Genomic DNA, 25,510 nt, shown 5'->3' on the forward strand with positions numbered 1-25,510 from the left:
TGAAAACTACAATGAAAGTATGAAACTCTGCTGAAAGAGATTAAAACCAAGCAAGCTGTTACTATGCATGCCGAATAGAGCACCCACATTGAGCAGAATGGAGCTGCTCCACAGGCACTCCAAAGCTACGGTGTTTGGGGAACTGATTGCCACATCTCTCTCTCATGGAGTGATTCAAACTGCTAATATTTCAAGTTAGTAAACATGCACTTAATCATTGCACTCTCAGAGCTCCTTGAAATAAAACAAAGTCGACCTAAATAACTAGAAAGGCAGACTATGTTTTGGTGTTACAGTACTTAATATAATTAGAATGTCAACATTACCCAAAGCAGTCAAAAGTCAATGTAGTTCTGGTCAAAATTTCAACAACGTTCTTTGCAGAAAGGCAAAAATAAAAGCAATCCTCAAATTGATAAAAGAATAGCAATGGATCTCAAAGAGACAAGGCAACTTTGAAGAAGCACAAAGTAGGATTCATACTTGCTGATTTCAAAACATACTGTACATCTACAGTAATCAAAGTCGTCTGGTATTTGTAGAATAATAAATACTCCGACGACTGGAATAAAATTGGGAGTTCAGTAGTAAGTGCACATATCTACAGTTGATGGTTTTCAGTTACTGAACCCCCATAGTGCCTCCAGTAAATGTTTCTAAGGCAGCTGTATAGCCACCCGCAAATATGGACTCGTACCTTACACCACACGCAAATTCGACTCAAAACACATAAAAGTCATATAAGACAGATAAATCTAAAAACTAATAACATATTCATTTAAGATTTAATTCTGTCTATTGACAATGTAGGAAATGTAATATGTTTACCTTGATTGAATTTCATTACTTTCTTGCCTGCATGAATATTCATTAGCATTTTGACACTATCACATTCTCTCTAGCAGCACTTTTACTGATATGTATTACTAATACATGAGGATTTAAAAATAATACTATATTGACTAAACAACTCAGAACTGGCCCTTTAGATTCCCAGAGATTACTAATATTCACAATTAGAATACCATTTGGATTGAGAATGATGACAGAATTTGAGAAGCCTATGCTTATTAGACTTTCTGAGATATTAGAAGACAGACTTATAATTTACTGTACTGGCATGTTTAGGCAATTTTTTTAAGAAAAAAATGTCTCTTTAATTCATTGAAGAAAAAAAATAACCATTTAGATATTAGAATGAGAATGGAGCAAGTTGGGAATCTGACCCATAAGGTGGAAACTATTCTTTGAAACCACTCTGTTGTGGGTTTGGTTTTGTGTTTGCTAAAGCGATCCTTCTGTTGCACTCTGTTGGGATTTTAGCACTTCATTAAACATTTGCTTGTACTCTTTTATAACGCAAAGGCATAGTCCCACATGGAAGTTTGGAAGATAAGGTTGCCACATGTTCGAAATAGAAAGACAAAGGAAAATGCTATCTTGAAAACAAAATTAGGTGAAATTTTGATCAATTAGCACTTTGTGAGTTGTTCTAAATCCTCTGGGGACAAGGGGCAAGACCTTGTCCCCTGCAACGTCTGTAGCATTTCATGGAGTGCCACACGCTGACTCTGGTGACTTTGACCTGAAGCGACTTTTCAGTGTTAAAAGGAGCATTAAATGCATTGGACACTGGGCCTACAAACCGAGGCTTTCAGACTGTGTAGGATACATGGTCACGTTGCACATAGACATTCAATAACTCTTAGGGGAGAGAGGAACACTGACATGCAAAGTTTAAAGTCTTGTTAAATATGAGGCTATAAAATCTCCCTTTCCCATCAAACAAAAACAAAGAGAGAACTGAGGAAAGATCATATACAGTTTAACAGTTAGGGACTCATGTGTTTAGTAAAGCAAGGCATTGCATATTTCCAGTCTAATGCAAATTATTGGCATGCATAACTTTAATGATAAGATATTGGGATAAGGAATATATGGATATATAGCCTTTCCATTTTTATAAATATCTAATATCATGTGATTCAGAGTAGTCCTGAAACAAAAAATGGTGGAATAAATTTGGTTACAGATTTTTCACAAAAGCAGAGCATGTAACTACTTTTTTTATCTCACAAGTATATCTCTAAAGATAGGCTTTCTCATTTCTTTCGCTTTTAAACTCCTACTGTCCATTTAGATGTAAAAGTTGGTGTAGCTTCTTGTTGCTTTTGTCAGTAAACCAAATTTCAAAGCTGATATACTTTGTAATGGGAAGTAACCTTATTGGGTTCATTTTCAGCTAAAAAATGTTTTGTTGTTGTTCTTTGAGTGGTAGGAGACAAAGTGTCACCAAATAGTTTGAATTGGCCACATTCTTCTATGACAGGAGATTTATGATTCTGCATATTTATCTATACTTAACATCTTCAGAATGAACTGACAGAATGATGGAAAGGAACAAATAGTTACAAAATTGAGGATGCTATTTCAGACGTGTGAGCAGAGGAAACCATTTGTTTTAAAGCTGTTGCCCATCATCCTTCATCTGCATCTTGCCCAAGTTAAAAGGATAAAAGTTGGCTGATCAAAAAGGAAAACAGTGTTACTCATATATTGGATATTCTAAAATTACCTCCCTGGATCTAGTTCATGAATTTGTTAGCATAAAACAAGCAAATATCGTATTTATACGTTACAAATTCTACCAAACTTATTGCCATCAATTGGGTGCTGACTCACAATGACCCTATAGGATAGGGTACCAACCACACATCACCCAACATCAATAACTTTGCAAAGAAATTGAAAGTCTAAGTCATCATTAGAATGAGCAGTATTTATGGTAGTCGTGGTTTTGCACAGCAATCTAATATGCTTTACCTCAGGAAAAATTTTCCTGAGTACCTTGACTTCTTCAAAGCACAGAACCCCAGTATGTAGACCCTGGAATCCTGGGTGGAATCCTGGTGGAATCCTGGGTTATGCTTTGGTTGCTAAGCACCAAATCAGCAGTTAAAAACCAGTAGCCACTGCACAGGAGAACGATGAGGCTAAATATTTTCATAAAAAGTTATTCTTGGAAATCCACAGACAATCGATTCTGTCCCATATGGTTGCTCTGAGTTGGAATAGCAAAGAGTTTGAAATTTTAGTTTATGGGTGAAGCTATCTGCTTCTATAAATATTTGGTCTTGGAAATCCTAGGGTCGCCATCGTCAGAATCATCTTGATGGCAGTGGCTTTGTGGGATAAATTAGAAAACATCTAATGTTTGTTTACTTTTAAGGCTGTAGACATATAACTTCACCTATCATAGAACATATTTTGAGTTCGTTTTGGACCTCTCAAAATCTTTAAGATTCATCAGGAACTTCCCTGGAATTCTTTATTTTATTCTGATGACGAGTGACCTGTTTTTCTATAGCTACTCTTGGATTCTTTTAAGTTTATTTACAAATGAAAAGACATGTACATTTTAATTTTGTTCTCTTAATTTACTGTGTGAAATGAAATTGAGGGTTGGGGGAGATAATCTAAACTAAAAAAGTACTGGTCTCATCAGCTCTATCATAATTCTCCTTAAATAGAAAACATACCTTGTCAAGCCATCTCATTACATAGCCTATTCTGTGAAGCAAATACTTATACCAACCTTTTAAATTGTATATATATATATATATATATATGTATATATATATATATTGACCTACATGTTATAAAAGATGACTCCAAAAAGTCTGTGGAAAAATGTAATTAAAAAATGATGAAATTTTCTTCTGAAGTCCCTTTGTAAAAAATAAATACATGTATGTATGTACTTGAGTGTGTGTGTGTGTGTGTGTATGTACACAAAGAGACTTCAAACATTCCTGGAAAAAATAAATAAAAGATAATGTAATTTTCCAAAAACTTTTTTAAGCCTCTTTTTACATGTGTGCATATACATATAAAATACACATATATACATATAGAAAGAAATGGCTTGTGATTATAATACATATGATATGAATGTAATCATCAGTGTTTGGTGAACATAAGAAAAATGATTTCATGAGAGATAAAGTTTCTTCAGCACGCCTTAATTAGTCCTGCTCTCCCACATTGTGATTGCCTGTTACCAGTCTAGCTCAGATAAGAACGATCTTTAGCAAACAGATGCCTAGCTGGGAAGACATGCCTGAAGCAGAAATCTCTGTTTGAAATAAAGTGTACTCCTTAGAAGTTAGTAACTGTATGCTTTTATCACCATGTTGTGCAGTGCTCATTATGGTTGCTGATGTTACATACCTCTGGTGTTGGGGTAAATTGGGAATATAAGCATATCTTCTTAGGAAAGAAGAAAAAAAGTAAAAGAAAATTAAACCTGTACAGTCTATGATGCCTTCAGATAAGTCCGATGTCTTTGCTTTGTTCTGTAATTCGGGTCTGAGAGGAAGATATAGTAATAGCATACCTTTCTGTAACCAACATTCATGGGTAGAGGTCATAGTGAAATTGAGTAGTTTCCCTACTCAGTTTCAAATTGAGTAGTAAAGTGGAATTGAGCAGAGTAAATCCATGGGTAGAGTTCATAGTGAAATCTTTGTTAATGCGATTATCACTGTGATAATTGATATTATGATAGTTTGGCCTTGGGTGTACCTCTTTGAAAAATATCTAGTGATGCTTATAGGTAACTCATTATAAAATATATTTTGGTGATTAGAATGAAAGATTTAATTTAGAGAAATAAAAAGTCACTTTGTCAGGGATTCAGTAATATTTCTTGCAAAATTAAGACATGAAAACTAAATAAATATTCATATAGGTATTTTGTACTAAATAATAGATATGAGCAGAAAGCAGAGGAGCTGGTTTATATGATGAAAAATGTAGCATCAGCATAGGAGGAAGGCTTATTAACAATCTGTGGTATGCACATGACACAGCCTTGCTTGCTGAACGTGAGGAGGCCTTGAAACACTGACCTACAAAGACCAAAGATTTCAGTCTTCTGTACGGATTACAACCCAATGTAAAGACAACCAAAATCCTCACAACTAGATCACTGGTAACATCATGATCAATGAAGAAAAGAGCGCAGTTGTTGAGGATTTTGTCTTGCTTGAATTCAGTCAGTACTCATGGAAAGAAGAGATCAAAGCACACATTGCATTGGGTAAACCTGCTGCACAAGATTTCTTTCAAGTATTGGACTAACCTTGTTTTTAATTGCCTCATGCCTGGGAAAGTTGGACATTGCATAAGAAAGATGAAAGAAGTATCCATGCATTTAATTTTGGTGCTAGAGAAGAATAATGGAAGTTCCGTGGAATGGCAACAACAACCAGTTATCTGTCTTGTAAGAAGTATAACCAGAATGCTCCTTAGACACAAGGATGGGTGACTTTGTCTTAATATACTTTGGACATGTTACCAGGAGAAACCAGTCTCTGGAAAAGGACATTGTGGTAGTTACATAAATTCATGTCAATTTGAAGATATAAAAGTATAGGGATAGAGGCTAGCTTGTCAATCAGGTCACAGGCTGATTGTACCTCCTTGTGGGCGTGACCTTTTCATAAGGAAGGCCCTGGGAACTTCCCCATCTCTCTGCCTTCACCTTCCTGTTGAGTCATTCTGAGACCTACAGGAGCCCTGTGATGCTTCCACCACCATTGGATCCACAAGACTTTTCACCCACCAGCCTGTGATCTTTCTGCATTTTAAATCATTGCTTGTGGCTTTGTGAGTCTAAAGAAGGATGTATGGACTAGTATCAGACTTATGTACTACTATTGGACTTATGTACTTGATCGGGACTAGGCTGGCATGCTTTCCTGATATATAACTACTCCTTGATGCAATGCTCTCTCTTACATATGTACAAGTATCACTGGTTTTGTTTTTCTAGTCACCCTGGCCTAACACAGACATCATGCTAGGTGAAGTAAAAAAGAGGAAGGCCCTTGATAAGATGGATTGACACACTGTTTGTAACAATGGATTCAACCATAACGATGATTTTTAGGCTGATGTAAGACCAGGACATGTTTCATTCTGTTCTGCATAAGGGTATGAGTCAGAACTAACTTGAAGGAACTTAAAAGCAGCACACATATCAATTTTGATGCGTATTTGTTCCCTTTGTTACCATATTACTCCTTCTTTAAGTATATCTTACCCATTTTACATTCAATAAATGCAAAAGTTTATTTAATATCATTAAGAAAATATATTTATGGAATTTAATAGGAAAACATTGTTATAAACTTGTGCAATTTATGACTGAAGAAGAAAACAAAGGGCTCTAAAGGCAGAAATCATATATAGCCTTATGGTCTATTTGTTTAATAATTATTAATAAGTTACATTTTAATAATTATTAATAAGTTAAGTTAAGAAAGGAATAACAACAATATTACCTATTGAAAATTTTTCTTTATGAAAAAAATTAACTCATGTAAATAGAACTATAATATGAGAATTCATAACCTTATTTGAAGTAATTATAAAAATGTTGAACTTTTTTTTATCATTTCAGAGTATCTAGCTGTGTTCTCTCAGATGATTGCATTCCATGATCCGGAGTTGAGCAATCATCTCAATGAGATTGGCTTTATTCCGGACGTAAGTACTTCTTGCTTTCATAAAGCATGCAGTTCAAAAAATAAATGACAAGCACAAACACATACACATACCAAAATGGAAGTATGAAAATGTGTTTTAGACATTTTCATAAGAGCTTCATATCTGTAAAAATAACTATTATAAATCATCGCTTTCTTTATTACAGAGTTTGCATGGTTTTTCATATTCTCACTTAAGTCGAGGGAAAATGTCATTTTCGTTTGCATTGTTTTAGAAAAACAGCGAATTCAGATGCATGAGCAAGACAATTTAGTGAGTGGATGTTCCCACTAAACAATAAATAAAAATAAATGTAGGCTGAGATCTTAGAACTTCCCATCTGAGCTGAGGCATTGGCATTTCATAGTGAGTTCAGAAGCAGGAGAGATAGGAATGAGAGTGGCACAGAGCTGGGAGAAGCCACCCACTAACATTTGCAACAGCACCCAAGGCCAGGAACTCAGAAAGGGAGCTAATCTGAGGAAACCGTAGCCCAGTCTTGTGAGGCAGTGCAGATTGTATGTACTTGTTCACAGGCCCCACACTGGAGAGGGAATGAAGAGACTCGCATGCTGTGACTGGTGAATGTCCTTCAGATCTGAAATGGACAGGCCCTAAGACTGGGAGGAAGTAAATCTGCAGTAGGCGCTTTGAATACTTGTGATGGGTGGAGAACAAAGGGAAATGGCCAACTCCTTACCAACAGCTGGACACCATGAGGGAACACGTGCAGGGGATCCCAAAAATGAAAGACACAGAGAACACCTCATCTCTGCCATGGGGTAATTGAGCCCCGTTAGTACTTTCCATCCATATCTGTGACCAGCTAACCACAGAGATCAAGCTTCCAAAGTTCCTCAAACAGCACTGAAAACAAATCTGAGTGCCTTTTAGTAGTTCTTAGTAAGAGATATCAACGATTCCAAGCCCACTGCTGCTGGGTAGATTCTGACTCATTATGTTCAGCTGGATTCTCTGAAAAAAGCAAAACCAGTGGTACTTTTATATCTATCTAATATCATAGATATATGAAATTTATATCAAGAAGGAAAAAATAGAAGTAAAATAAACAAAACCAGAAAGCAGTTCTTCAGAGGGATCAACAAAATGGATGTACTACTGGTTTGATTAATTTTTTTTCAAAAAATGGGAGTAAACTAATAACCAAATTAAGAAATAAAATTTTAACCTAAAACCAATCTGAAAGATAAGGCAATCTGTAATAAGTTACTATGAGAAATAGTACCCAGAAATTTTGAAAACCTGCATGCAATGGACAAATTACTGGAGTCACTAACTGCCTGGACTAAGATATGTGGGTAGACAATTTAAACAGATCCATTATAAAAATGGGTTTGAAGATCCATCACCAAAACTACCACCACAAGCAACAACAAAAATGAGTAGAACCAGCAGACTACACAGGAGAGTTCTACCAAACTAGAGCTGACACCAATCCTATTCAGTCTCTTCCAAAAGGAAAAGATGAGGGAATATTACCAACTATTTCTGTGAAGCCAACATCACCCTGATACGGAAGCTGGCTAAGAGAACACAAAGCAGGTAAAATTACAGACCAATATCCCTTGTAAACATAGACATAATATTTTTCAATAAAACTCTAGTCAACATCCCAGAAAAATAATTTACCATGAGGCAGTAGGACTCATACCAAGACACAAAGAGTGGTTCAACTTTAGAAAATCCATTAGTGTCACGCACGCACCACATAAATAAAGAAGAAGCAGGTGATTACTACAATTAATACATAAAAGGCATTCAATAGGTTCAACACCATTTCCTGATTAAAAACTCTTAGCAAACTCTAAAGAGAAGAGAAGGGGCGTTTCTCAACATGATTCAGGGATTTTATGGAAAACCATGGGAGAGAGGGGAGCTGCTCTGCTCCAGTACAGCTTCACTGTCCTGGAAACGCAGAGGGGAGCTCTATTCTGTTCTGGAGGGCTGCTGTGAATGGAAATCGACTTGGTGGCAGTGACTGTTTAGCTTTGATGCAAAACCAACATCATCCTCAGTGAAAAAAAAAATGAAAGCCTTACGTTTTAGAACAAGAATGAGAAAAGAATGCTCATTGTCATTATCATCACTCTTATTTAACATTGTGCTGGATGTCCTCATCAGAACAATAAGATATCAAAGAGAAAAATGCTTAAATCAGAAAAAATATATAATTATCTCTATTTTTAAATTACATGATTTTAAAATTCCAAAAATACCCACTACCATAAAATCAATTCTGATTCTAATATCAACTTTAGAATAGAATGGCAACCCCTGGTGGCTTAATGGGTACGAATTTGACTGTGATCCACAAGGACAGTAATTCAAAACCACCAGGCGCTCCATGGAGTGTGTTCAGTCTTCTCCCATGAAGAGGTTCAGTCTCAGAAACCCACAGGGGCAGTACCACACTGCCTTATAGCGTCACGATCAACTCAATAGCAGTGAGTTAATAGACTAGAATAGAACTTCCACATAGTGTTTCCAAAACTATAAACATTTACATAAGCAAACTGTCACATTGTTCTCCCTATAGTGGATTGATGGTTCCAGCTGCCAGCCTTTCAGTCAAGCTGGTTCTTTAGCCATTGTAGCACCAGCCAAAAGAATATTGAAGAAAATTAACAAAGCAAAAGATTTTACACTCTCTGATACAAAAGCATACAATTCCGCTAAACTAATCAAAACTGCTTGGTAGTGGTTTAACAATAGTCATTCGGTCGAATGTAATTGAGAACTCAGAATTAAGTGTAAACTGTTATGGATATTACTTTAAGGACTAAGGTGCACCTGGCACAACACATGGTATTTTTTTGTATTGCTTCATTTGCATGTGAAAGTTGGATACTGAATAAGGAAGACTGAAGAAGAATCAATGCATTTGGATTGTGGTCCTAGCGAACAACATTGAAAGTACCATGGAGTGCCAAAAGGACCAACAAATCTATCTTCAACAAAGTACCACCAGACTGTTCCTTAGAGGCAATGATGTGAGACTTCATCTTACATACTTTGGATATGTTGTTAGGAGAAACAAGTCACTGGAGAATGTCATCATACTTGATAAGAGGGGTAGTGAAAACGAGGAAGACGCTCATCAAGATGGATTGACACAGTGGATGCAACAGTGCACTCAGGCATAGAAATAATTATGGGGGTGGCCCAGGACCAATCATGGCTTCCTGTTGTTGTATGTGGGGGTCCCTATGCATCAGGACAGAGTTGATGGCTTATTTCAACAACAATGTCTATGCATACAAACAGCCACTTGGCTGTTAGGTTGTTGTGCAAAAACTCCCAGCCTTAGAACACACTATAAAGAAATAATAGAGTGTCCACTTCTGATGAATTAGCCACCACAAACCTTATAAATAACAGTGGTATACATTGTCAGATCCAAAATCTCATGAATAGCAGCTGAACATTGTCAGATATAGTGCTGGAAGTCAGGTTGGGAGGGACACCGTAGGTGACTGAGGAAGTGTTGCCTTCTAAAATGGAGTCAACCATAACAATCAAGATGGAAAGAATGCATAGAATCACTGTACCAAAAAGAACTAGTGAACGTTCTACCATTTCAGAAGGTAGCATATGACCAAGAACTAATGGTACTGAAGGAAAAGTTGAAGCTATACTGAAAGCATCACCCCAAAGCAAGACTCCAGGAATTGATGGAATACCAAGTAAGATGTTTTATCAAGTTGCTGAAGCACTGAAAGCACTCACTGGTCTATGCCAGGAAATTTGGAAAACAGCTCTGTAGCCATCGACCTGGAATAGACAAAGAATCCAAAAAATGAATTTAAAAAAAATTTAATGGGAAAAAAGCTCTGCTGGACAGAGGTTTCATAGTATGCATTTTTACCCGTAGATGAGCATCAAGCAGAACACTGAAATTAAAGAACATATCACTGATTTTACATGCAAGTAAAATTTTGCTGAAGATCGTCCAATGACAGTTGCAGCAGTGTGAACAGGGAGCTGTTCAGGCTGGATTCCTAAGATAAAGTGTAACAAAGGATGTCATTGTTAAAGTCAGATGGATCTTGGCGGAAAGCCAAGGCATTTGACTATGTGGTTTATAACAAATTATGGATAACCTTGAGAAGAGTGAGAATTCAAGAACAATTCATTGTGCTCATGCAGAAATTGTCCATGGCCCAAGAGACAGTTATTCAAACAGACCAAGGAAGAACTGCATGGTTTGAAATCAGGAAAGGTGTGCTACAGGGTTGTATCCTCTCATAGTCTTCCCTCTATAAAGTTGAAAAATCATCAAAGAAGCTTGGTAATTAAAAAAAGGACTTTATCACTTCCTGAACAAAACACTATAGCGATTGGTATAAGTGTGTTACTTTCTCTTTTTCTAAAGTCCCATGAAAGTAACACCTATGGCCCCGTTGTTACACATCTGCAGGAAATACATTGCAGGGAAACCCTGAGTTTGGGAAATTGGATTTTTTTTAGTGGTCCATAAGCATGGCTTCCTTTTGTTCTGAAGGGAGAGGTATACTATTTTCTTTCAATTCTGTAAGTAAATTTTGCCTTTCCTACAGACAAAGAATCTGTGAAAATCCAGAAAAAGAATTTAAAAAATTAAAAAACTGGAAAAAGCTCTACAGGATAGAGCTTTCTTTTCTTTTTCATTTTTTTATTAAATAATTTTATTGGGAGCTCTTACATCTCTTATCACAATCCATACATTTATCCAGTGTGTCAAGCACATTTGCTGCCATCATCATTTTCAAAGCATTCTCTTCCCTCTTGAGCCCCTGATTTCAGGTCCCCATTTCTTTCCCCCTCTCTCCCCCACCCACCCTCCCTCATGAACCCTGGATAGGTTATAGATTATTATTTTCATATCTTACATCGCCTTCTGTTGCCCTTCATCCACTCTTCCATTGTCCCCCTGAGAGGGAGCTATAGGTTGATCCTTGTGATAAGTTCCCCCTTTCTCCTCACCCCTCCCCTAATCCTTCTGGTATGTCTGCTCTCACTGTTGGCCTGGGGGTGTTATCTATCCTGGATTCCCTGTGTTGCGGGCTGTTGCCTGTAGCAGTGTGCTTGTTCTGCTCTAATCCAATTTGTAAAGTGGAATTGAGGTCATGATAGTGGGTAAAGGAAGCACCAAAGAGATAAAGGAAAGTTCTGTGTTTCATCGGTGCTATAGTTCACCCTGACTGGCTCATCTCTTCCCTGTGACCCCTCTGTGAGAGGATGCCCAATTGTCTACAGATGGGCATTGGGTCTCCACTCCATGGTCTCCTCCCCCATTCACCTTGGGTATGATTTTGTTTTGGGTCTTTGATGCCTAGTACCTGATGATCCCATTGATACCTTATGAACACACAGGCTGGCGTGCTTCTTCCATGTGGACTTTGTTGCATCTCAGCTAGATGGCCGCCTGTTTATCTTCAAGCCTTTAAGACTCCAGATGCTGTATCTTTTGATATTCTGGCACCATCAGCTTTCTTCACCACATTTACTTATGCATCTATTTTGTCTTCAGCTATCATTTCGGGTAGCTGAGCATCTCAGAATGCCGGATTGATAGAACAAAGTGTTCTTGTATTGTAAGAGTACTTGAGTCGAATCCCAATGTCCATCTGCAACCTTAATTCTTAACATGTAGATATGAGTACATAGTTCTATTCCCTTCTCATTATATATATATAAATGTGTTGGGGTCGGCCCTATGATCCTCTCTGTGCATTGTCTGCTCTGAGCAGGAATATTATCCTTGGGACTTGGTGGGTTAGGAGGACAGAGCTTTCACAGTATGCATTTTTACCAATAGGCAAGAATCAGGCAACTCTCTCTGAGTTAGTGCACCCAGTGGCATCATCTGGGAAGGTTCTCTGGTCACAATACATTTTTTTTTATGTAAAAGCAGTTTCATTTGAAGCTAATTTTTTGTGATGGATGATTTAAGAGAACAGGGTCCAGCTGTGAAATTGTGTGTTCTGCTTGGGAAAAATGCTACAGAAACTGCTGTAATGTTGAAAACATCTTACAGGGACAATGCTATTGGAAAAACTCAAGTGTACAAGTGTTTTTCTCATTTCAAAGAAGTTGAAATGTCAATTAATGCCAAACCTCATTTTGGTTGTCTTTCAACTTCCCGAATGGATGAAACTGTCAACAAAATTCATGCACTTGTGATCAAAGACAAATGATGGACCATTGAAGAGATGGGAAACTTATCTGAACAGTCTTGGAGCTTGGTTCAGCAAATTTTAATGGAATATTTGGGAATGAGAAAGATCACTGCGATACTTGTGCTTCAGGTTATAATTGACCAGGAAAAAGAGTATCTACTTCAAACTTACCGTGCTTTGAAAGAACAGCTCTGCAATGACTAAGATCTTTTTTTCAAGGTCAATACTGGTGGGGAGACATGATCCCATTCTTAAGACCTTGAAAGCAAACATCAGTCAAGGCAATGGAAAGTGCCATTGCCACCTCTCCCAAAAAAAAGCTCATCAAGTGAAATCAAAGATCAAGACAATGCTTCTTTTTTTATATACATGGGGGATAGTACATTTGGAATTTGTTCCACCAGGTCAGACTTTTTATCAAGCTTTATATTTAGAGGTTCTGAAAAAAAATGTGTAATGATGTGTCAATAAAAAGGCCTCATTTGAGGCAGTCAGTGGGACTGGTTTTGCCACCGCAACAATGTGCCTGCTCAAGCAGCCAGTGTGCCAGTTTTGGGCAAAAACCAGCATATCTCTCTCGTCCCACACACCTTACCACCTGGCTTGCTCCAAGACTATTTTTTGTTTCTGCAAATGCAGAATGATACGAAAGCACAGCGATTTGACGACATAGAAGAGGTGAAGAAAAATGCTTCCAATAATGGAATCGCAGATTTGACAAATGTATTAATGTAATGGAGAGTACTTTGAAGGTGATAAGGTTGTTTTGGAAAAATATATTTAAATACATAGCTTTGAAAGAAAAAATTCCATTTGGAAGGTGGGCCACCTCATGTATCTGCCAAACTGTGTTTGTTTGTTTGTTTGTTTGTTTGTTTGTTTTAATCCAAGGATCTAGGAAAGGTAGTTCAGAATAAAGAGCATTCATTGCCTCTGCTTACAAAAAAGGCAGATACACAAATGGCACATGGAGAATTGTGTCTTAATGAATGACAGAAATTTAATTGTACACTATGAGACTAGAAAGAAAATGCATAACTTCTAAACTAATAAAAAGTAGATGGGAAATTGGGGAGCACCAGGAAAAAGCAACATATCCTGTGATGGCAGAAAAGCAGAACACAGGAAGAATGAAAGCTATGTAAATGGTCTCTTAAAAGATATTTTCAGATATTATTTTATTTTAAATCTACCTACATGGTGTTTCTAAAAATAAGCACAACAATTTAATTACATTGGTCCAAAGCGAGATAAAATGTATAGTCCAGTCAAGTATTTAACCAAGAGAAATTTATTCAGTGATATTACTATAAACTGGTAAGATGCACATTCCCATAAATTGAACTTGATATGGGAGAACTGTGACTGTACAAATCAGTTGGAAAAGTAGGGGCTCTTGAAGAAATATGCCAGGACAAGGAGCAATGGCAGCATTGTGGTGACGGGCTTGGCTGTGAACTGCAACTTTAAAACTGTATGGAATTTGTAAGGAGTCAGCCTTACCTCAATCTAACTAAACACTTACTCTCAGCACCCCACCGAAACTTGTCGGCTGTACATGGCCCTGTGGGTATTTGACATGTCAGTGGAACAGCTTCTAGCTTCACAGAGCGCACAAGGATCACAGGACAACAAATTGACAGACAGGCAAAGGGCAGAAACCATAGAAAGCATAAAACATACATTTAAAAAGAAAGAATTGAAGAGTAGCACAAAGGGGTTTCTCTTATGTTTCTAATTTATTACCATTGAAAAATTTTTGGCTACGCCACCTAATTTACAATAAAATCTTAAATAAATTCCAGCATTGGCAAATGCTGAACAGCCCAGGCCCTGGCCACTGATTTCCAGCCTTAGTTCCCTAATCATGATGAGAATAAAATGCTCCATGCATGTGCCCCAAACGCCTGCTAGTGAACAGTACTTTCACACTGGGAATCTTAAGACAAATGAAAGACTATAGTTCTTAATTTGTTCAAATTCAATTGTCTACAACTATCCTCTTGTTAAATAGAGTGCACCAAAAGAGCTGTTTAGGAAGAAAGTGGAAATATTAATAGAAAATTTGTTTTTTTAAATATTTTATCCTTTTATTGTGATCTGCTTATTTGATTATTTTGATGTTTTGTTATTTGTTTGATTTTTTGTGGTTGGCCTATTTCTAAAGTTTGCAGACAGTATAAAAATTTTTCAGATGTTATTTGAAATTTAGTATTGAAAACTCTTTAATATTTTAATACAGATTTTTTTCAGCAAACAGCAGGGGAAGAATATGATGAAATGGAGATTAATAATTTCTAACAGTTTTATAACTTAATCACATGCTGTAGTTGTATTTCATTTTTTGTCCGTGTGCTTTTGCTTATTTTTCAAATTATTGTTTTCAGTATTCTACTAACAAAGTAATTATCTCAGCAACTTCAGCTGTCTTTAACAATAGAGGTTAGGGTTCATCGAGGTGAAGGGTAACCACTTCAATAATGAGATCCCAAACAGAATTTTCTGCTCAAGACTAAACTAGCGCTCATTAATCTTCCATCACTGAGATACAGATTCCCATTACAGAGAAGATTGGGATTCCTGGCTCCTTTCCGCTTGCCATGGGTCATAGAACTCGGAATACTGAGGGCTGCTGAGGCGTGAACAGTTAGGAATATTGTGCACTGATGTGCTGCTTAGATATGTTTCTATGCTTATGTGATTTACATATAAATAGGGTGTGTAGTGTGTATTTCATAAAATTGAGGTGAACATTGATAAATAAAATATTAACCGTGGGTTTTTTGGTGCCTGTGTCTGCTTCTGGAAATATACAGGCCTTTTAAGTGAGAACAAGGAGCCCTGCTGGTTCAGTAGTTAAATACTCTGCTACTGACCAAAAGTCAGTGGTTCGGACCCGCCGTCCACCCTGTGGGACAAAGATGAGACTGACTGATTCCAGAAAGAGTCGCAGATTGGAAGTCAGGACAATGGGTTGGGTTGTTAGTTTAAGTACTAAATTCATTCAGCAAGCAAATTGTCCTAAGGCTAAGGAGAGTTATAAGGATTCTCTCTTAGCACTCTGCCAGGGGAAGCCAGCCCCTAACACATCATTACGGTTCTCAATAGGTACAATTGTACAGTGATAATAAGTAAAGATTATAATAAAGGTATAGAGAGCAGGAGAGATAAAAGAGAAATATTGAAATAAATGGAGTCAGACACAATTCATGGTAGCATGCTCACCCCAGCCCCTCTTGGTGGTACACATGGAGAGAGAGAGAAAATCTTTAATGCAAACCAAGGCTTTTATATTCTCTGGGACATGCAAGCCCCCTAAATACAGGTGAAGACGTACATCACAGGAAAGGGTTGTGCTATAGGTAATACAGTAATGGAAGGAGATTATCTAGGGGTATCCAAGAAATAGGATGAGGAGGGATTGGGGGTACACATGTGGCAAGATGGGTGTATCCTAGAGTCAGGATGGCAGCTGGCTCGCCATAAGAACCTTTAGCAGTAGGGTGTAAACCCCACCTACAGGAACCTAGCTGATGGTCCCAAGCTTCAGGGAGATGTAATTCATTGTCCCCAGCAGCAGGGAGCAGGCCCACCCCTGGGGTGGAGTAGACAGCAGTCTGGCAGTGATTGCCTTCAGGGATGTCTATAAACATCTGACCTCCCTGCACAGCACTCTGTATGCCTTTAGACCGTATTGTCACAGTTGCACACAACACTAACAAATCCACTGATAAACAAGATCTATTAGTAAAACTATTGTTCTTAACTGTAATCTGAAAGGAAAAGTAGCACTACTGATGTTCTCGTTATTAAAATATCACTAACATTTTTTTTAACAATTTATTGGGGCTGATACAATTCTTTTCACAGTTCATACATATACATACATCAGTTGTATAGAGCACATCTGTACAGTCTTTGCCCTAATCATTTTTTTCTCTTTTCTTCTTTTACATTTTATTAGGGATTCCAACAACTCTTACCACAATCCATACATATACATACATCAATTGTATAAAGCACACCCATACATTCCCTGTCCCAATCATTCTCAAGGCATTTGCTCTTCACTTAAGCCCCTTGCATCAGGTCCTCTTTTTTTTCCCCCCCTCCCTCCCTTTTCCCCCCTCCCTCATATGCCCTTGGTAATTTATACCTCGTTATTTTGTCATATCTTGCCCTATTCGGGGTCTCCCTTCCCCCCTTCTCTGCTGTCCCTCTCCCAGGGAAGAGGTCACATGTGGCTCCTTGTAATCAGTTCCCCCTTTCCAACCCACTCACCCTCCACTCTCCCAGCATCATCCCTCACACCCTTGGTCCTGAAGGTATCATCCACCCTGGATTCCCTGTACCTCCAACCCTCATATTTTTAAAAGTTATATTCATCACTTTAGTTTGAATTAACAGAAAATGTAAAGGACTCATTAGAAAGTACTACATTCCTTTGCTTCTAACCTTCGGGGGTTTATCATCACACAATACTCTGTGATTTTTAAAAAAAATTTAATAATAATAATAATATATGTGAATATATATATATATATAAATTTAAAGAGGAAATGCCTGACATTAAGCTTTTCGTGTTATCAAGATGCCCTTCCAGGAAAAGTTAGGAAAATCCACCTTATTTTAAACCTCCCATAATAGGAGTCCCCCCCAACCGGTTCTGCCCAGAAGCAGAGCCCTGTCTGGCTGCTACCAGGAGGTGCTTGACATTTGTGCTACCTCTGCAGCGTCCTGGGATCTCGTCTGGTGTGTTGAGCTCTGTCTCTTCACAGTAGAGCTTGAATCTTTATTTTAAAAAGCGATTTGAATTTAGAAGGCAAATTCCACGGGGCATGATAAAATTCTATTTTAAGGCCTTCTTGCAGAAAACGCACGAGCGCATAACTAAGTTATGTATATAAGCAGAAAGTTTCCTGATTTGGTAAACTGACCAGCATGTCCCTACTGTGTGTCCTTGTGCTCGGTGAAAGACAGGTGAAAGGAAATGCCACATACTGCAGTGGTCTGCCTTTTGGTCTGCGGGTCCTTTACACTCTGAAAATTAATTAGAACCCCTGTGGGGTTCTTTCCGGGTTAATGTGGACTATATCTTTTAATAATTGTCTTGTCTTTTCTGGGGTTTTTAAAGATAATTTTATTGGGGGCTCATACAACTCTTATCACATCCATACATACATCAATTGTATAAAGCACATTTTTACATATGATACCCTCATTATTTCTATTAATATTTGCTGATAAAAATGTTAATATTTACTGATAAAAATAACATTTTTATTAAAATAGTTATCATTTAAAACAAAAAATATGAAGAATGATATTGCCTTATTTTCTCAATCTCTGTACTGAATTCTCATACCTGCTCTTGTCCAATCTGTTGTGATATGTTGTTTTAATTAATACTTGAAAAAAACCTATATAAATGTATATATAGCCTACAAAAGGTGATGATTGTTTCAATGTTTGAGTGCAGTGCACAATGTAAACCACATCTATGTACTTTTATACAAAATTACATAAAAATTTATCAGGTTATCGATGTATTGTATAATATATGTAACTACAAAAACATAGTAAATAAATTAGGTGAAAAGATAATAAAAGGAACATAGACTATAGGATCTTGTGGCTGTATCAATATCATGAGGAATAATAAAGGATTAAATATTTAAGTTTTTTAAAGGGATAATAAAGAATAACAGAAGAAGAAATTATTTTGTGTAGAAATAATTGAAATTTCAGAAATTAAGCAAAGAAAAGATTGAGGAGTATGGATTGTGAGAGTCTATACAACTGCAAATATTTTAGTGGCCTTGGTTTATTCCTTGCCTGAAAAGAGTTAACCTCAATCTGCAAAATTAGCATCTGCAATTCACAGTACAGAGGATTCTGCCCTTTCTACCCTCCTGTCTTATCCAGGAGATATGTAACTTTTCCATATCACCAAATCCAGACTTTCAAAGCTTTCAGGAATTACAGGATGACCTGTACTGCTTCTGATGTTTGTGTATTGGTTCCACACACATTTGCATAATGAAGGGAGTTAAACTAATGGGCGCAGAATATTCTACACAAGAGGCCTTTAGAAACTGAAATACAGAAATACTGCTGGAGAAGTCAACTGAAAGTAGAAGATGCTCATAAGGATATGGATTGTGAAAGTCAACTAGAAAGAACTTCTCTATAGTGATATACTTATAAATATGCTTCTAAATACACAATCCATTATACAAAATCATTATACACAAGTCTACATATCTGAAATCAGTTTCACTGATAGTTGAGATTGTAAGGCATTTGAGGATATTTTTCGTATCTTTTCATTTAATTTTTCTGCAAACTTTTTTTTTTTTTTAACATTTTCACACATGCAGAATTTTAAACCATACGATTTTGGTCTTCAAAATCAACTTACTGAATCCCAAACTTCCATCTATTATTATTATTATTAGTTATAAACATGGCATTATTAGACAAAATGAAAAGAGTTCATGAAATTTTAAATATTACTGTTCTTTCTTAATATTGCTAGGGGGCAGTATTTACCTAGCTGATTCTTAACAGACTACCAGGAAGCCATATAAAATATACATAATTTCACAACCTGGAGAAAAAGGAAATGTATGGGTTCTTTTCAGTGGTTTTCTTTTTTCATGTTTAAATCAGAAAATAGTTATTAATGTCTGTACATTGATTAAACTAATTATGCATATATTTTTATTTTAATCACATGTTTCATTCCTTAGTTACTATTTGAAAAAGTTAAAACCTACCTGCTATATAAAACTATTTATCTTTTGACCTTTTGGTGTTTCCGACATTGTTATGAAGCTGTATCGATATCATAAGGAATCATTTAGGATTCAGATTTAAGTTTTTTAAAGGGAAATAAAGAATAACAGACATTATAATCTCACAGTGTTTCCTATTCACCTGAGCCTAGCTTGGTTGGTAGGAGATGAATTGTACTGACGAGCACCAGGTTCGCTCTGTGGAATACATTCTGAGTCATCATCAACCCGATACAGCAGAAGAATGTCTTAGGCTGTAATCCTAAGGGAGCCGGGTACTAGGGTTGTTTCTCTTTTCTTCCGAAGGAGCCCCTGGGATGTTTGAATCACTGTACTTGTCAATGAGCAGCCAGGCGCTTAACTACTGCCTCACTGGGGTTTCTTTTATGAACCCCTAGTAGGAGTTGTTATATATTATACTTAAGAGCTTTATTCAACTTTAATCAATAATTATCAAGTGTTATTCGCACATATTTCCATTTAACTTGTATTTACCAGCATCTTTCATAATGCTTATCAACAATATATATAACAAAATCTCGAGTTGAATGTTTCATTGTTTTAATATTTTCTACTATTTAATAGAAATGATCTTTGAAGAAATTACCCAAGAAGATGAACAGTTTTCTCATTATTTCATGTTTGTTGAAACTTCTCAAGGGAGTGTATGATTTCACTATCTCTTTGATGACTCTTTGCACCTGTTTAGTCAATCCCTTCTGTTAATTTCTTTGGATACTTGACTCATTCTGTCAGCAAATACTGGAGTGCCTATTGAGACAAGGAGTTGTCTCGGCCCTGGCTATGTCTATAGGGAAAGCACACTGTGCTGTATGGAGTGTATGCTGTAGTGGGAGATAGACAGCAAAGAGAATAAATACTGTGTGCTATATTGGCTAGTGATAAGCTCTGAAACGACAATGAAAATGTAAGAAAGCAGGAACAAGGGCTTGAAATATTCAGGGGAAAGAGGTATCATATTTTTAAAAAGAATTCAGGGAAAGCTTCATAGAAGAGGTGACTTTGGAATGCCTGCCTGAGGGGAGTTAGGAAATGAGAATTCCCAACAGAGGCAACAGTGAGTGCTATGGGCAGGGACATTGGAGGACCGGAAAGTGGACAGCTGAGCAGATGAACACAGTGAACGAGGAAATGAGGTCAGAGATAATGAATGGCCAGGAAGTGTGTGAGTCCAATCCATTTGATGGCTCCTAACCACAGTAAATAAATCCTAGTGCATTGCCCTTTACTTTCAGTATTGGCAAGTTACTAGATGCTTTCGACATGATATAATTCAAACATTTTAGCAAGATCACTCCAGTTGCTATATGATAGAAACACAGATGAAATCTAGAACACCTGTCATGGAACTGTGGCATTAATATAGACAAATGGTGCTGGCTTGAATCGGGATATTAAAGGAGAGTAAAGTGAGGAGTCTTTCTATTATGGCTACACTTTGAAAGGAGAGCCATCGGGCATACTTGTGACAAATGCGGAATGTTGTGAGAACGAGCTGTCAATGATGGCAGAATTTTGACCTGAACAATTGGTAGGATTGAGTTCCTCTTAGATTTGGAAGACTGTACTTTGAGGCACAGTTTTGGAGGAAGTCTCAGGAATGCATTTTAGGGCCCTATGTCTATAGATCATGCAATGGGCTTCCCAAAAGAAAGGGAATTTTATTTTCAAAGCTATGTATTTAAATGTTTATACAAAACAACCGTACCACCTTCAAAGTACTCTCTACCACTCTTAAACTGCGATTCCAATCTTGGAAACATATTTCAAACTCATCTGTTTGGATGGCTGACAGCGCCTCCTTGTTTTTTTCTTCGCCTCTTCTACTTCATCACATTGCTGTGCTTTCATGTCGCTCTGCATTTGCAGAAACAAAAAGAAGTCTCCTGGAACAAGATCAGGTGAGTCAGGTGTGTGGGAGAAAAGAGAGGCATGCTGTTTTTTGCCCCAAACTGGCCCACTGAGATGGCTGCATGAGCAGGTACATTATCCTGGTGGCAAAAAATAGTTTCTTGCCTGCCACAAATCAGGCCTTTTCCTACATACACTGTTACACTTTTTTTTTCAGAACCTCTAAATGGAAAAATTTTTTAACAGTCTAACCTGTTGGAACAAACTCAAAATACACTATCCCCTTCACATCAAATAACAAAGGGGGAACCAATCTCAATGATCCGCATATAGTCCCTCCACCGCCACCCCCACATACACACCAAGCGTGATGAACAACAGAAGCATGGGTGAAGGGAGACAGCAGTCAGTGTTAGGTATGAAAATAATAATAATAAATAATTTACCAAGGGTTCATGATGGTGGTAGGGGAGGGGAGAAAGGAAAAAATGAGCTGATACCAAGGGTTCAAGTAGAAAGAAAATGTTTTTAAATGGATGATGGCAACATATGTACAATTGTGCTTGACACAATAGATATATGGATTGTTATAAGAGCCCCGCATAAAATGATTTTTTAAATACAGATGATCATTATCTTGATCTTTGATTTCACTTGACGAACTTTGGGGGGGGCAAGGTGACAATGGCGTCTTGCACTGGCTGGCTGGGTGTTTGTCATAAGACTAGCACCATACCTCATCCCCAGTATTAGCCCCGGAAAACAGCCTGGGTCACGTCAGAGCTGTTTTGTCAACGCTTTTTTTCCTGGTCAGCCAGAACCTGAGGAACTAATTTTGTAGCAACCCTTTTCCATTAAAATTCGCTGACCCAAGCTCCACGATAGCCCAGATCACTTTCCCGTCTTTCATGTGGGCCGTCCTCGTTGGGTCTGAGAGCACAGTGCACAAAGGTTGTCGACATTTTCATCCGTTTGGGAAGTTGATGGACGTCCAGAATGAGGTTTGTAATCCATCAACATTTCACCTTTCTCGAAATGAGAAAACCACTTGTACACTTGAGTTTTTCCCATAGCACTGTCCGGTAAGCTGTGTTCAGCATCACAACAGTTTCTGGAGCCTTTTTCCCAAGCAGGACATAAAATTTCATCGCCGCACACTGTTCACTTACATCAGCCATCACAAAAAAAATGTTCGAGCAAAACTGTTTTTATGAAAAACGAGACAGGATCCATGCCTAATACCATATTCAAAGCAAATTCAAAATATATTGAGGACCTAACTGTGCATACTTAACCCATGCCGTTATTAGAAGAACAAATAGGTGCAGCACAGTCAGACCTGGCACATGGATTATCCAGTATAATGACAAAAGCACAAGTAGTGAAAGACAAAATAAATGTACATTGCTTATAAAATTAAAAACTTGTTTTTAATCAAAAGACAATACCAACAAAGTGAAAAAAGCTATCAAGTGACAAGTATCTTCAGACCATTTAGCTGACAAAAATCTAATACCTAAAGTATATTTAAAATTTTGACAACAAGAAGAAGACAAATTATCCAGACATAAGTTGGGCAAAGGATTTGAATAGGCATTTTACTAAAGAAGACATTTATATAGCCCCAAACACATGGGAAAATGCTCAATCATTAGCTGTCAAGAGTTGCAAGCAAGTCAGAACCCACAAGAGATGCTATTTCACTCCCACCGAGATGACAATGATTCAAAACAAAGCAAAATGAAAACAAATAATATGTTAGAACTCGTCATTCCTGATAGAAAGATTATGGTACAGCCCTTGTGTAAAACTGTGTGGTCCCTTAAAAAAAACAAACAAACCAAAGCTAGGACCTATAATTTTTGCTTGTGGTACAGGTAGTTCTCTGAGTATGAATATGATCCATTTCTGTGTCTTTAAGAATTTGTAGGTAAGTCAAAACAGGTCAGGTATATACAGTTCTTATTTAGCTTTGTGTTAATGTAAGAAGAAACGTCTACAGTTGTCATGTGTGCAGCACTTGAAGGTGATTATGTGGAAGTATTTGTGCAAGCAGAAGTAGCTCAGTTTCAAGTGAGAATACAACATTAACGGGCAAGTAGGAGTTGTTCATAAATCAGACATTTGTAACCCACAGATTGATTATATATACCCAAAATAGTTGTGCAATACTGCTTGATGTAATTGAACTATGGAATGATAGGATATCTGTATTACCTCCCAATAAAAAGATTTGGAGATTTATATATATATCATACATACTCATGTATAAATTGAGTTTTTCAGCACATTTATATACAGTTTTGTGGTAAAATTAGGTGCCTTGGCTGATGCTCAAGTTGGCTTAGAATGGAGCATATGCATGCATATATATATAAACCTGTACACCAGTGTTCTTCAGATTTTGAGAAATTGTTAATGCTATGCCTTGGTGTATGTAGTTCTTGTGCTTGGGATTCTGGGATCTATTATAGTTCAAATAAAAACTGATTAACTATTATCTCTTAAAACATTTTGTCCCTTACCCAAGCACCTTTACTTCAGGGTGTCCAGTCACACAGCTCTCTGATACTCTGTTTGTTGATTTATTTATTTTTACGTTGTTCATTTTGAATGCTTTCTATTGCTATTTCATGATTAGTTATCTTTTCTTCTGTTATGTGTTATCTGCTGTTTGTCTTATCCAGTGTACTTTTTGCCTCAAACATTGTATTTTTTATCTCTAAAAGTTAGATGCTGTGTCTACTACTTTTGTCTCTACCTAACATGTTCAGTCATTCTTTAACTACTTACACATATATAACCCAATATGATAAATGGTGTAATGTCTTTGTCTCTTATAAATGTGTCTATCAGATCTTTGTTGCTTTTCTCTCCCCATATTGATCATTTTTTCTGTTATTTTGCATTACTAATTATTTTCAACTTTTTATTGTATCCTAGTCATTGTGAATTTTACCCATTTTATGTTATATAGGTTTCTGAAAAAACAAACTTAAATTTTTGCATAGTAGTGGACTTAATAACTCAGAAAGTAAAATAAAAATGGTGCTTTTTCCTTTTATAACTTTTATTGATTATATTTTCTACTAACAAAGGAGATATTAATTTTTAGAAACTAAGCATGATATTTCACTTCCAAATCCCAAAACTAATTGAAAATATTTAAGAATATGTATATATACCCAAACACATTTCCCCAGCAATAAATTTAGGATAATAACTTTATCATGGAACTAAAGAACCAAATTATTCTGTTCGTATATCTTACTGCTTTCAGTCTACTATAAAGTTTCCTATTAACTGAGAAAGAGATAGCCTAAAATAGAAAGTTTAGAACACCTTTTTGTGAAACATTTTGAATGCTTTTCAAATTGTGGGTGTAGGCTTTATTGAAATAAAGACATTCTGTGAGATAACTAAGCACAGGGTCAGCTACAGCGTCTATATGTAGGTAGGTATCATTACATAATACTACGTTTGTGGGAATGACTACAATTTTCTACATTCCTCTTTTTAATTCACTTGAACAGAAAATAGTAACTTTTTGTTGTCTATTGAGTTTGTTGCTAATCATTCTAATGATCTTTTTTATTTTCTGTGTTCATCCCTGCGTCCCTTTTCCTGTTCCACACACAGCTTTACGCCATCCCCTGGTTTCTCACCATGTTTACTCGTGAGTATCACTTTCACTTCCTTTTGATATGATATTATTTATAACAAGAGATCGCTGCATTCTGAACCAGCACATTATTACATTGACAATTATGTTTTGATGAGCATCCTTATATAATTTTAACAGCAGTCTTATGTATTTTAATACATTGATTTGACTATAATTTTAATTATTCTGAACTCTGAAGATCAAAAACAATTTTATAGAATGAAAGCATGTATGCCATGACATTTTTATAACTGCTGTTTTCTATTGAAAAAGGAGCAAATATTTGCGATATTTATTGCATAACATTATGTAGGGTAACTTTTCCTGCATAAGTCTTAAGTTCTAGAGTTCTCTCATAACTAATTATTTTGTTATTTTCTAAAGTAAGGATTTCTCTAGATATTAAGCATATTTTGTGAGCATGTAATACTCAATTCAGTACAAAT

At 36.7% G+C, this 25,510-nt stretch overlaps 1 protein-coding gene across 3 annotated transcripts in view; it reads left to right on the top strand.

Moving 5' to 3' along the window:
* Positions 1–25,510, top strand: part of TBCK (TBC1 domain containing kinase) — a 197,263-nt gene that overhangs the window by 90,388 nt on the left and 81,365 nt on the right. For all 3 annotated transcript variants that reach the window (XM_075543954.1, XM_075543957.1, XM_075543955.1), the window contains exons 20-21: positions 6,467–6,552; positions 25,040–25,076. In XM_075543954.1, the coding sequence (XP_075400069.1) occupies positions 6,467–6,552; positions 25,040–25,076 (123 nt within the window). The remainder of the gene's footprint in view (positions 1–6,466; positions 6,553–25,039; positions 25,077–25,510) is intronic.

This window comes from Tenrec ecaudatus, chromosome 3 (genome assembly GCF_050624435.1).
Source record: "Tenrec ecaudatus isolate mTenEca1 chromosome 3, mTenEca1.hap1, whole genome shotgun sequence".
NCBI classification, from domain to species: domain Eukaryota; kingdom Metazoa; phylum Chordata; class Mammalia; order Afrosoricida; family Tenrecidae; genus Tenrec; species Tenrec ecaudatus.